Source organism: Schistocerca piceifrons, chromosome X (assembly GCF_021461385.2).
Source record: "Schistocerca piceifrons isolate TAMUIC-IGC-003096 chromosome X, iqSchPice1.1, whole genome shotgun sequence".
Lineage (NCBI taxonomy): Eukaryota > Metazoa > Arthropoda > Insecta > Orthoptera > Acrididae > Schistocerca > Schistocerca piceifrons.
This window is the reverse complement of record NC_060149.1, coordinates 416,014,781-416,029,385: the sequence shown is the minus strand read 5'-3', so window position 1 is coordinate 416,029,385 and position 14,605 is coordinate 416,014,781. Positions and strand designations below refer to the sequence as shown.

The following is a 14,605-nucleotide window of genomic DNA, read 5'->3' as shown; positions in this document are numbered from 1 at the left end:
GTGGTGCTAGGCAACCTCTGATCTCGAGTACAATTTACATTACTGTCGGGCGAGACATAAACTAAAATAAATGTGGTGAAAGGCGTAATTTATTATAGGCACACAAGATAATTTTTAATTTAAACGCGAATTTTGACTGATATACAACAAAGTGCATAAATTGTTGGGCAGGCTTGTAAATTCAACCGAGGTAGAGTTGACAAGAGATGAGATATAAAAGTAATCTAGATGGACAACACAATCTCTTATACAATTTATGTGTGCAGCAGAATTCTCTGATTTCTGCCTAAGACACTATTCTATCCACTGTTTCCGCACAGTTATCACAGTCGTAGCAGCATGCGTTGTGTGATTGAAGTCTCACGGTACGGCAAAGTCATTTCCAAGAGAACGCTCATTCCGTTCTGTCGAACTCACTCACATGCAGATGTCGCACCCTTCGACATTTAGTGGGAATCTGGGACTTATTTTCACATTTCCGTATTGTTCAACAACACTCCATTAAATGAAATTACGAACATTGGCCCATCAGGTCACTTAAGAAAGGATGCTAATCGGCCTACGTGTACGTGATCTCTCTCTCCAATCGCACGTTTGTTGTTCTGCACATCCTCCAAGTTTGGATACATGTGAACTATACTTTCTGCATGGTGCAATATTCACAAGAGTTATTGTAGATCCTACAACTCCATCATGCTATTAGTCTGTGACACTCAAATATTTACGTCAATTATAGACTAAAAAAACCCATAGTGCTATTTATCTGTTGAATGATACATTATTATCAAAATTATTGTTGGACAACTACACGAAATCCACAGTTATGATACGATGTTAGGAAGCTCATTTTTGGTAATATTTGTCCACTTGTTACACGAAAAGAGCAAAGTTCCGCCTTCTGGCCCAGATGGACCAATTGGGACCAACCCACCACCGAATCATGCTCTACCAGTGGCGTCACTTGGATGCGATATGGAGGGGCACGGGATAAGCACACTACTCTCCCAATTGTTGTAGGCTTTCTTGACCTTGGAGCCGCTACTTCTCAGTCAATTAGCTTCCTAATTAACCTCACAGGGCTGAGAGCATGCAGTTTCAGTTCTCCCACCAAGGAAAAGTTCTTGGAAATACCTGGAATCGAACCTGGTTCCTTCACACAGTAGTCAGATAAGCCACCTATACCTTTTATTTATTTTATTTTTATTTTTATTTTATTTATTTATTTATTTGAGAAAGTGTAGGAACACTTTCCCCCAAAAATATGCCTCCTGCCCAGTTTGCCTAAACAAATTGTTCAAGTTTAATGAACCAGCTTTACCTATCACTGAGCTGCGGAGGTGAAAAGATGCACTCAACGTCTACTATAAATGAAAGAAAGAGGCATTATAACTCGCATCCCGAAACGAATAAACGACAGCTTTCATAGTTATTATAGCGTGAACAGTACCAATCAGCCCCTAATGCTAATTATGTATGTTAACTTCTTGTTTCAATGCTTTTATAAATCAAATTCTTAGGCATTTAATCACATAAATTTCGTTTCTCAGAAATTTCTTTGCAGTATAGAGGATGTTTGTACGCAATAACCAAGTTTCACAAGTTATATATTTAAATACAATCTTTTGCGACTATAAGGAAATCTAATTAAGACCAAAAGCGTTACGCTTTCTTTTAAATCATCCTCAGTGATCAGGATTTTTGTTTCTTAGACCATTCTTCATGTTCTTCTACATATATGTGGTAAATTTTACCACACAGCGATTTCACTAACACTAAATATATTCACGTTTTCGTATTTTGAATAACCACTGCCATCTGGCTATTTTGTGCACTTTGTTAGTGCACCTATATAACGCCTTCGACTGCGGGGAAAAGAGGCCGAAAAGAAGAGGGGACAACATATAGCCAAGGTTTTGTTTTTTTTTTTTTTTTTTTTTTTTTTTTTTTTTTTTTTTTTTTTTTACTGATATACCTGTTTTCCAATACAACATTGCTATTATGTAACATTTTCTTTTTATCCTCTAAACACGCAAGAACCCAGGACTATATATATATATAAATGACCTATATATATATATATATATATATATATAAATGACCTATATATATAAATGACCTAGTAGATAGTGTCGGAAGTCCCATGCGGCTTTCCGCGGATGATGATGTAGTATACAGAGAAGTTGCAGCATTAGAAAATTGTAGCGAAATGCAGGAAGATCTGCAGCGGATAGGCACTTGGTGCAGGGAGTGGCAACTGACCCTTAACATAGACAAATGTAATGTATTGCGAATACATAGAAAGAAGGATCCTTTATTGTATGATTATATGATAGCGGAACAAACACTGGTAGCAGTTACTTCTGTAAAATATCTGGGAGTATGCGTGCGGAACGATTTGAAGTGGAATGATCATATAAAATTAATTGTTGGTAAGGCGGGTACCAGGTTGAGATTCATTGGGAGAGTCCTTAGAAAATGTAGCCCATCAACAAAGGAGGTGGCTTACAAAACACTCGTTCGACCTATACTTGAGTATTGCTCATCAGTGTGGGATCCGTACCAGATCGGGTTGACGGAGGAGATAAAGAAGATCCAAAGAAGAGCGGCGCGTTTCGTCACAGGGTTATTTGGTAACCGTGATAGCGTTACGGAGATGTTTAACGAACTCAAGTGGCAGACTCTGCAAGAGAGGCGCTCTGCATCGCGGTGTAGCTTGCTCGCCAGGTTTCGAGAGGGTGCGTTTCTGGATGAGGTATCGAATATATTGCTTCCCCCTACTTATACCTCCCGAGGAGATCACGAATGTAAAATTAGAGAGATTAGAGCGCGCACGGAGGCTTTCAGACAGTCGTTCTTCCCGCGAACCATACGCGACTGGAACAGGAAAGGGAGGTAATGACAGTGGCACGTAAAGTGCCCTCCGCCACACACCGTTGGGTGGCTTGCGGAGTATAAATGTAGATGTAGATGTAGATGTAGACTACACCACCATGGTCTGTTTCTCAAGTTGCCGACAGTGAAAATACCAGTTTTTTCTTCCTTTCTTTCAATTATACTCTGGTCAAAACTACACTCCTGGAAATGGAAAAAAGAACACATTGACACCGGTGTGTCAGACCCACCATACTTGCTCCGGACACTGCGAGAGGGCTGTACAAGCAATGATCACACGCACGGCACAGCGGACACACCAGGAACCGCAGTGTTGGCCGTCGAATGGCGCTAGCTGCGCAGCATTTGTGCACCGCCGCCGTCAGTGTCAGCCAGTTTGCCGTGGCATACGGAGCTCCATCGCAGTCTTTAACACTGGTAGCATGCCGCGACAGCGTGGACGTGAACCGTATGTGCAGTTGACGGACTTTGAGCGAGGGCGTATAGTGGGCATGCGGGAGGCCGGGTGGACGTACCGCCGAATTGCTCAACACGTGGGGCGTGAGGTCTCCACAGTACATCGATGTTGTCGCCAGTGGTCGGCGGAAGGTGCACGTGCCCGTCGACCTGGGACCGGACCGCAGCGACGCACGGATGCTCGCCAAGACCGTAGGATCCTACGCAGTGCCGTAGGGGACTGCACCGCCACTTCCCAGCAAATTAGGGACACTGTTGCTCCTGGGGTATCGGCGAGGACCATTCGCAACCGTCTCCATGAAGCTGGGCTACGGTCCCGCACACCGTTAGGCCGTCTTCCGCTCACGCCCCAACATCGTGCAGCCCGCCTCCAGTGGTGTCGCGACAGGCGTGAATGGAGGGACGAATGGAGACGTGTCGTCTTCAGCGATGAGAGTCGCTTCTGCCTTGGTGCCAATGATGGTCGTATGCGTGTTTGGCGCCGTGCAGGTGAGCGCCACAATCAGGACTGCATACGACCGAGGCACACAGGGCCAACACCCGGCATCATGGTGTGGGGAGCGATCTCCTACACTGGCCGTACACCACTGGTGATCGTCGAGGGGACACTGAATAGTGCACGGTACATCCAAACCGTCATCGAACCCATCGTTCTACCATTCCTAGACCGGCAAGGGAACTTGCTGTTCCAACAGGACAATGCACGTCCGCATGTATCCCGTGCCATCCAATGTGCTCTAAAAGGTGTAAGTCAACTACCCTGGCCAGCAAGATTTCCGGATCTGTCCCCCATTGAGCATGTTTGGGACTGAATGAAGCGTCGTCTCACGCGGTCTGCACGTCCAGCACGAACGCTGGTCCAACTGAGGCGCCAGGTGGAAATGGCATGGCAAGCCGTTCCACAGGACTACATCCAGCATCTCTACGATCGTCTCCATGGGAGAATGGCAGCCTGCATTGCTGCGAAAGGTGGATATACACTGTACTAGTGCCGACATTGTGCATGCTCTGTTGCCTGTGTCTATGTGCCTGTGGTTCTGTCAGTGTGATCATGTGATGTATCTGACCCCAGGAATGTGTCAATAAAGTTTCCCCTTCCTGGGACAATGAATTCACGGTGTTCTTATTTCAATTTCCAGGAGTGTATTAGGGACGCCGGCCGGTGTGGCCGAGCGGTTCTAGGCGCTTCAGTCTGGAACCGCGCGACCACTACGGTAGCAGGTTCGAATCCTGCCTTGGGCATGGATGTGTGTGATGTCCTTAGGTTAGTTAGGTTTAAGTAGTTCTAAGTTCTAGGAGACTGATGACCTCATATGTTAAGTCCCGTAGTGATCAGAGCCATTTGAACCTATTAGGAGCTCGGGAGAGATATCATCTAGTATGGAAAGATAAGGGTTTAAATTGCTCTAACATTACACATAACACGCTATACTTTCTTGTGACCTCTGATGCGGTGTACAGTTCCCGAGAACTGCAATCGTTATCTTGCCCCTATGGGGCATGGATTCAGTCGAACTATCGGTGAGTTTCTGTGGTATATTTTCCCATTGCTGAAGATAGTTCCAGGTTACGCTGGCCGAACTAAGATCCTTCTTCCAAGCGAATATCAGAAATATTCAGCAGAAGTAATATCATGTCAGCACTTTTCAAGTAAAATTCTCTCTTTTTAGCTGATCATCCACCAACTGACCATTATGAGTGACGTGTTGTACGTGGTAACATACGTACAGCAACTGAAAGTCCCAGTTCATAGTCAACTAGTATTTGCAGAATGAGATTTTCACTCTGCAGCGGAGTGTGCGCTGATATGAAACTCCCTGGCAGATTAGATTAAAACTGCGTGCCGGACCGAGTCTCGAAATCGGGACCTTTGCCTTTTGCGGGCGAGTGCTCTACCAACTGAGCTACCCAAGCACGAATCATGCCTCGTCCTCACAGCTTTACTTCTGCCAGTACCTCGCCTCCTACCTTCCAAACTTTACAGAAGCTCTCCTGCAAACCCTTTCTTTCAGGAGTGCTAGTTCTGCAGGGTTCGCAGGAGAGCTTCTGTAAAGTTTGGAAGGTAGGGGGGCGAGGTACTGGCAGAAGTAAAGCTGTGAGGACGGGGCGTGAGCCGTGCTTGGGTAGCTCAGTTGGTAGAGCACTTGCCCGCGAAAGGCAAAGGTCCCGAGTTCGAGTCTCGGTCCGGCACACAGTTTTAATCTGCCAGGAAGTTTCAACTAGTATTTATTTTCATTCCACGTAAAAATGCAAAACTACAAAGAAACTTGTTCAGCATTGACTTAGTGGGCCAATTGGACTTAAACACTAATCAACGGCTGATAAACAATAAAGAGTATTGAGTCTCTGTCCGTGAAAGCACTTGAATGATTATAAGCTCCTCAGAAGGACTCACGCTGACGAGAGTCGCTGCACTAATTTACGATAGGCATAATAAGTCTTATGTGCAGTTAGCACTGGCCCTGTTCAGCAAGTGTGGCAAATTCAAAGCTTTTTGGGCAGTACAGTGATGGCAGCAGCTGAACACAGTTCACAGTCGAAGTTCCACACAGGGATACCAGTCTCGAAGTAATGAATCCATAGAAGGCTAAGTAGGAGGAGCTGAAGTTCCTTGGGCGAAAGCCGGCTGCGCGTAGTGGCAGCACTGCGGTACCCTCCAGATTGAGGTGCTGCTGGCACAGTGTGGTGTAGATCATGGTGGTCGTTCTGCTTTGTAACTGCGTTTAGTGGCTCAGCAAACTGAACTGACGGTGAGCGGCCAGATGGCGTCCTAAATATATGCCCGGAGAAGTGATATCTGCTCATTGCTTCGATGGCACGTGATTTGCACAAACAGAGCACGCCTTCCCTTCCGCGTCCACACATGTCCCTCATGCAGAGGCCTAGGCTCAGTAAAGGCTGGTGACGGTGCTGATGACCTCACACAGCGGTGGTTGCAGGCAAGCGCATGGCGCGAAGTACCTGATGCTTCCCTAATGAGTCTCTGATCGATGAATCATAACAGCGGCCGGTATCCAGCCCAGAGAGTTCCCTCGTTTTACGTAGGAAGTCTTTGAAGGCAGCCAGAACTGGAGACTGCAAAGAGATGTCCGTAGAAGGACGAGCCATCCCCGATGCTGATTCGGAGACACTATGTCTTTGGATTCTCTGGTGGGTAGCAAGTGATGAAGCAAGAGAACATACATGGTCCTGCACTGCTGCTGAGGTGGAAGGTCTCGATACAACACTCAAAGAACATGCCACCCAACAACAGACCTGCAGAGTGGAGGAAATAGTACCATAACTGAATCATCCCTTTGTGATTGTGTTGCAACAACACTGCTTAACACAGAAACTGATAAGCTGACTGTATTGTCAGTGGATAGTGGACAAATGCCACCATCGGCTGTTATGAATGCAGAAACGGTGCATGTGTGTTCATGAGGAACAGGAAGCAAAACAGAAAAGGAATCAGCCTATGGATGAAAGAATTGGTCCAAAAGAGGACTGAGTGCCAGAAATATCACAAGAACTCCTTGCAGTGGGAGTCTGAAATTTCTTTTTACCCAGAGCGTGTCTTGTAATATGAAAGCACCTTGAAATGAATGATGGCAAGCATGTTGTTCTCGAAGGGTGTATGTTGGCTCCGTGGTAGTTGAAGCACTGCGGCTTTCTAGTGCATAAGGAGAGAGACGACTGACGACACAGAAATGGACCTCGTGGGTGAGCAGTAAAAATTTGGGGAGAAGACAAGACCTGCTGGGAGTCTTGTGTTGCGGAAGACCACGTGTAAATTTTATTGTGCGTAGGAGTACCAAACACTAACATGGAGTCCTGTTGTGTCATGGAAGACGACTTGGAATTTTTATTGTGGCTATGAACACTGATGACTGGCAGGGAGACCTGCTGCATCGTGGAAGAAGTCTTTAGGTGTTTAATGTGGGTATCAGCACTGAGGACTGGCGAGGAGTCCAGTTGCGTCGTGTAAGATGCGTTGGAAATTGTACCGTGTGCTTGGACACAAAATTTGTCACGCAAAGCTTAATAGGCATTGAATTGGGATTTCCACTGGAGATAAGGTAAGGTACGAGGATCTATACCACGGTTAACACGTGAAGAACTTGGTAGGTGTGAAATCCAGAGTGGGCTAAGAGAAAAGCTCGTTGTCGTGTGTCACTTAAAACTGTGGAGGCCACGAAGTGTTGCTCCGACCTTGTGACAAAGGCATGACGTGGCTCCATTTTCTTCATCCAAGTCCCGAAACGATAGAGGCAGTGTCATCCCTGCCTGGACCAACGTCTGCAGCAGGATCTCCTGGTGGTGCCGAAGTTGTCGGAGAGCCTAGTGTAGGTCAGCGACTGGGCGACCCCCACTTAGCAGGAGAATTTTCTGTTCCAGCTGAAATCGCTGTAAGTCGTGTAGTAGCTGTATCAACTCATCTTGCTTCTCTGTTGCTGTGCTGGAACGGGAAAAGTTTCTTTATACGCTTGAATTTATGCGCCGAAATAGCTCTAGACTTCGAACAATGTTTATGGATGCACTGACAACGCTGGGAGTGTAAACGATAGGTCAATTGATATCGTCGCCGTTGAGAAAAGGGACGAAACATGGGAACCAGCTATACTAGACGTCGACTGGTGGGACAAAACTTGAAAATTTGTACCCTCATCGCCAGCACTGGTGGGATGAAATACTTTAAACTGTCAGCAGTTGGTATGTTCCGTGCAGCTGCAGGCACAAGAAAAACACAGTCCAAGTAAACAATGTAGAATACGTTCATGAGAAAATACTTGAAGTAAAATCTCCTCCTTGGAGAAGATTTTGTCCGTTGGACCAGTGTCAGACAAGTTGTAACGGAAAGTAAAACCCAGTTCACCCAAATTTTGGAAGTTACCTGGGTTTAGGGGTGTAGTACATACGCGTATAACTGAATTTAACTAAAAAGAACACCACGTCGGCAAAATTGATGTGCCCTACGTGGTAGCACACATTCAACCGTTTGTAACAGGTCGTAGGCAATTGGCATTTACTTTCATTCCACACAAAAATGGAAAACTACAAACAAACTTGTTCAGCACTGACTACATGTGCCAATTGGACTTCACCACTATTTAATGACTGATAAACAATAACGATTTTTGAGTCTCAGTCCATGAAAGCACTTGAAAGATTGTAAGTTCCACAGAAGGGCTCACGATGGCAGGAGTCACTGAACTAGTGACTAGGGATAACAAGTCTTGCGTTCAGTTAGTACTGACCCTATTTAGGAAATGTGACAAACTCGAAGTCCATTTGGGAGTGTAGTAACGGCTACTGCTTAACACGGTTGAGAATGTAAGTTCAACACAAGAAAACCAGTCTTTGAGCACCAAATCCACTGTAGGTCAAGTGGAAGGAGGCGAAGTTCCCTGGACAATGGCTGGCTGTTCAAGGTGGCTGCACTGCGGTACACTCCACATCGGGCTGCTGCCGGAACGACATGGTATAGGTCATGGGAGTCACTCTGCTTCAGGACTGCTTGCCGTGGATCGACTGGCAGGGAACAGCCAGACGCTGTCCTAAACGCATGCCCAGCGGAGGGGTATCTACTCGATGCTTGGATGGCAGGTAATTCACTCAAGCAAAGCAGTGCTTCTGATTACGGCACTGTTGCCCCGGATGCACTCGCCACTGGCCTCGAGGCTGGCACCCCTCATAGCGAAGGCAGTGCCCCATGTCCCCATGCTGTCAGCTGGAATTCCACTTCGGAACAGACTAGCGTCTTTTGGACCCAGTCCAGCTTGTAATGGTTGGTACGCCATGTCTGCCAATTGTTGATATCCGGGTCTCCCAATGGAGTGTATGCTGCGGAGCCGAAGCACAGGCAACTTGCAAACCATCCCAGTTATGTAGGTAGTTGTGGTTGCAGGAGATGACCTGGATACATCAATAAGGACGAGCACTGATGCCCAGAAAAGAAAAGCATTCATCAGAAAATGTTTGTTTCAGGTGTAAATGAGTAGGTTGTCGACCTCAACAGTAATCGTGCGTGTACACGTAGTAAAATTCGGCTCCATTCCGTCTGCCTCCATCAACAGATTTTCTTCACATAGTACCTTCTGCTACTACAATGTCGCGTTATTAATGGAACATACACTTTGCGCCTATGAGCGAAGAGGCGGCTTTCACAAGATGTCTGGGAACAGTCAATGCTGATGCTGCTGGTTCAGTGTGTTCCTGTAGCTGAGTTCCATTCTGAATACAAACCTGCCAGGCTTTCAGGAAGGTGTATCGTTATTCAGGGTGATAGTTTATCATGCTCGAGCTTGTTTAGGGGCCCAAACTCATCCGAAAACAAGACCACAGTCGTGAAATTTCACTTTGGTACACTTTAATGGCAAATTCTGTCAGCCACAGTGATGAACCACTTTCTCTCCTGCCAAATGTTCGCCAAGCAAACGTTTTCATTCAGGCAGGTTGCTGAAAATATTCCTCACATCGACATTCAGTGGCCCGTAGATTTCTGGCACCTGAGCAATGAGGTGTCTAATTGAAGACTCAACCAGCGCCCAGTAGCTTTATATCCACACCATGTTGTTCCAGACAGTATATTCTCCCACGGATGTATCAGCAGTATTCATTAGGTCAGTGTACAAGAAAGAACACGTATCATGTAGGACGGAAGGCAAATAATTTGTTTAATAGAATTAAAAATCAAGCTTTTATTGTGTATTACAGCATTTAATGTTTAATAAGTCATGAACAGTTTGGGATACCAAAAAAAAATTTCAGTAAATAACAATATGAATTGTACTGGACAGGTAATACTCGTAAGTTCACAAGAAAGCTCTTCGACGTAGTGCAGTTTAGTAACCATCTCGTCAGGACGTGGTTCGTTATAGACAATTGCGTACAATTAGCCATCCATAGCAGATAATGGATCAATACATTATTTTTGTAATGTATTTCGTTACAGTGTACAGTCACTCTATTTTCACAGCAATAATCGGTGTATTTCAGTAACAGAACATCTTCTGATTGATAGCAGTTGCAAGTTGACCAGATTCCAGTGCTGTGCTCAGCATTCATTAGTCACTAAGTCGTATTCATGACTTACGAACGCTGAGTGGAGCACCTAAAACTGATTGGCTGCTCTGGAGCTACTACTGATACGAAAATATTGTGGAATATACATATAATGACCATACAGCTTTCGCATGTCTTCCCATCTGGGGGTATTTCAAGCTTTCAGAAACATTGTTTGTATCCTTAATCACTGCATATTTTAAATTATAGGTTTAATTTCAGCGACTTTCACGACTGTTGCTGATGAAACTGTACAAAATTCCAATTAATGGAGGAAATTTTCAACTTCTAAATTTGATTATCAAGAAGGCGAGAGAGATTTGGTGGCACGCAGTTCCTGATTAGCAGACCACTCTACATTGTTTTGTGTTTAATCCCACATCTAGTCACCAAGTCTTTCGGTGTGAAGATATTTGACTATGGTATTGATCTGTTCGTCGAACTGAGATATTAAATTTTCTTCTCCTTTGGTGCTACGCGAGATGAATGAACACTTTATTGTTACTGGATTTTATCCTTTCTCTTTCCTCTTACTGACAACTCCATAAACTTCATTTCATGCTCAGGAATCGAAATCCTCGGCATCAGTAGTTGCATTTAAGGTACCAATGTGCAGGAAGAAAAATACGTCCACTCTTGGACGACCAAACGATACTCTTGGGGTCTCTCAGTAATCAGTACCATGCAGATTTTCTATGGCCATCTTTAATTTCTCAATTGACAGACCCAGTCCATACTTTGCCACGTCAGTTGGCCTTGGAAAAAATGCATCTTCGGCCTCGGGTCGCACTATTTAATCCTAGTTAGTAAGTCATGTAATATGCAACTCAACAGGGTCGGTATGAGCAAGGAAAATAAGTAATTGGGCTCTTAGAGTGTCATAGCGTGGTTCAGCAATAAACTTTATTTAGATCGTATTTGTGTTGTGTGCAGGGTAGCGCAACCCATCATGCTTGGGCAGATCGTGGAACACTTCACGCAGGGCAGCAGCATGACGTCTGGAGAGGCGTGTGCGTATGCAGCGGCGCTATGCATCATCGTTTTCGTCAAGAATTGCTTCTACCACCACTACATGATGCTGGCGCAGCTGGTCGGCATGCGCATCCGCGTTGCCTGCTGCTCCCTGCTCTACCGCAAGGTAAGCTCCTTGCACCATCAACTGCTAGACTCTAAAGGGATTCATTGTAGGAGATATTATTGAAATCCTTGTCTTTAGATTTAGTTTTAGATATATCTGCAATATTGTGGTTGAGACTCGTCCCAGTGACAAATATGAGTAGTGAGCAAAAAGCGAGCTGACATCAGAGCTCGTACAATCGGATTGTCATCAGCGCATGTCATGCAATCTGATATGAAACTGGGAGGACGAAGAGGGATTAACTCCAGTGCAACGTCAAACTAAGTATTAATGTCTTCAATTTCCTAATTCCAAATTAAATTTTGAATAGATCCTGTCATATTTTCTCTCTTTTTCATCATATCCAAATAGCTGTTATCTTGCATTTCAGTACACTTCTTAGTAATAATAATAATAACAGAACAACAATAACAACAGTAGTATACGTATTAATAATAATATTAATAATAATAATTGATGTTCGTCCAAAAGCTCTACAACAAAAAAAACCATGTCAAGACAGACAAAAATTCGGCACTATAACACAGTTATGAAACCAAGAGTCATCTACACAAGCAAAACATCGCCAGTGAACAAAAAAAGCGAACTTGAAGATATAAAAAAAAGAGAGGAATATCATTAGGAGAATTTTAGGAGCAAGACATATCCAAGCCGATTGCAGGCTGCACTCATTCAAAATAACAGAAAATACTTCAAACATCGAAATTGATGTTACGAAAAGGCGAATGGAATTTACAAGATAAGAGATTGACAAAAAGGATAACAGACTATGGAACATTACTTAAGAACTCAATACCTTGGCTGAATGAAATTCGGAAGGACTTCAAAAACGCAAAAACATAACAGCAACCGTCATTTTAGACAGAAACACGTTCAGACACGAAGTAGAAAAATAGGAAGTTGCATCAGAGCACCGGAAACAAAAACAGGACAGACCAAAGTGCTCGGAAGAACGTAAACAAACCTTCTTGGAAAAAATGAAAGCCTACTGGCACAACAAGAAGAACCTAAAGAAAAGTTGATTGGTTTACTTGCTTAACGTCTTCCACTGACTGGAAGAATTTATTAATAATAGTAATAATAATAATGATGAAAACAAGAATAATAATAATATTTATTCATCCTTTTATCATTTTTACAATGGTACAGGCAAGTCACTTTCAAACAGTGTATACAGTCTATAACACCGACATGATATACTACCCCTCGAAAGGCAAAGGTCCCGAGTTCGAGCCTCGGTAGGGCACACAGTTTTAATCTGCCAGGAAGTTTCATATCAGCGCACACTCCACTGCAGAGTGAAAATCTCATTCTGGAAACATTCCCTCGGCTGTCGCTAAGCCATGACTCCGCAGTATCCTTTCTTTCAGGAGTGCTAGTTCTGCAAGATTCGCAGGAGAGTGTTTCTGTAAAGTTTGGAAGGTAGGAGACGAGATGCTGGCAGAAGTAAATCTGTGAGGACCGGGCGTGAGTCGTGCTTCGGTAGCTCAGAAGGTAGAGCACTTGCCTGCGAAAGGCAAAGGTCCCAAGTTCGAGTCTCGGTCGGACACACAGTTTAAATCTGCCAGGAAGTTGCATATCAGCGCACACTCCGCTGCAGAGTGAAAATCTCATTCTGGAAACATCCCCCAGGCTGTGGCTAAGCCTTGTCTCCGCAGTATCCTTTCTTTCAGGAGTGCTAGTTCTGCAAGGTTCGCAGCAGAGCTTCTGTAAAGTTTGGAAGGTAGGAGACGAGATACTGGCAGAAGTAAAGCTGTGAGGAGCGGCCGTGAGTCGTGCTTCGGTAGCTCAGATGGTAGAGCACTTGCCCGCGAAAGGCAAAGGTCCCGAGTTCGAGTCTCCGTCGGGCACACAGTTTTAATCTGCCAGGAAGTTTCATATCAGCGCACACTCCGCTGCAGAGTGAAAATCTCATTCTGGGCAGTATAAATCATGTTGAGAAATAAAACCGCCTCAGCTATAAAATTCTTTTATTCTTAGCCTATACCGGTTTCACGACATTTTAAGTAGCATTTTCAGCTGTATGCAAGTGGGGAAACCATTATGTAAAAAAATAAATAATCCAAAACCTAAGATGAAACCGTAATGAAAATTGTACTCACTGTAGTCAAGTCATGATACACACAACAGATTATTCCTGACCGCAACGTTCATAGTCCGTCCCATGCAACAACGGGTATGTCTTGCAAGCAATAATATAGGGTGGATAACGCTCCCTTAAAACCTGTTGAGAAGGATAAAGAACGATAAAGAGAAATTCTACGTAATGCCCCAATGGATAAGAAGGGGATGTAGGAGGCGCACCGAACGTCAACATGTAGAACTGAACACCCACGACATGTAGATGACAGTCCACTGGCTATACATTTTTGCCGCCATAACAGCTGCATGTCAAGGAAAATGGACTGCAGTGTAAGGGGTTCCTATTAAAACGTAAAATAAAAATGATACTATAACAAGGTGAAACGGTTTTATTTCTCAGCATCAGCAAGCAGTGTTAGGATACGCTATAGTTATAAACATACTGCTCTTGTGATACTTGCAAAACTTACTTACAACTCACAGACACATATTTATAGATGTTTATCTAACACATCATTGGTAATGAGACGAAAAAAATCCTTAATATACGGTGATATGATAATATACCTTGTGCTACACATTTTATACTGATTCCCAGATTATGTATCTACGTTGTGAGAGGACCTGAAATTTGACGTGGGATGTCCTGTGGATCCACACTCTTCTTTGTATTCATTACTGACTTGACACCAGCGGTAGCTGAAGCAACTTAAGCTCCTTTTTTGCGAAAGGTAAAGCATATTCAAGTCAGAAATCGTATTATTTAGAGAATGTTGTTATAAAACCCATACCTTCTGCCACTGCTGCAGTAATATATATCATTTTTTGATTAAATTTTGGGTTGTAGTCCATTCTCTAGCGTTAGTAGCATTATGTTATAGCGCATACTAATATAAACGTAATGTCTTTGCCACTAACACTAGACAGTGAGCCAAAAACAGAAACCTACGTTGCAAAAATAATAAATATTAGCGTAAGATTACCACATCCTTC

The 14,605-nt window shown here is 44.1% G+C and overlaps 1 protein-coding gene across 2 annotated transcripts in view; it reads left to right on the top strand.

Annotated features, from left to right (window-relative positions):
- Nucleotides 1-14,605, top strand: part of LOC124721475 (ATP-binding cassette sub-family C member 4-like) — a 275,591-nt gene that overhangs the window by 70,309 nt on the left and 190,677 nt on the right. For both annotated transcript variants that reach the window (XM_047246470.1, XM_047246469.1), the window contains exon 4: nt 11,326-11,530. In XM_047246470.1, the coding sequence (XP_047102426.1) occupies nt 11,326-11,530 (205 nt within the window). The remainder of the gene's footprint in view (nt 1-11,325; nt 11,531-14,605) is intronic.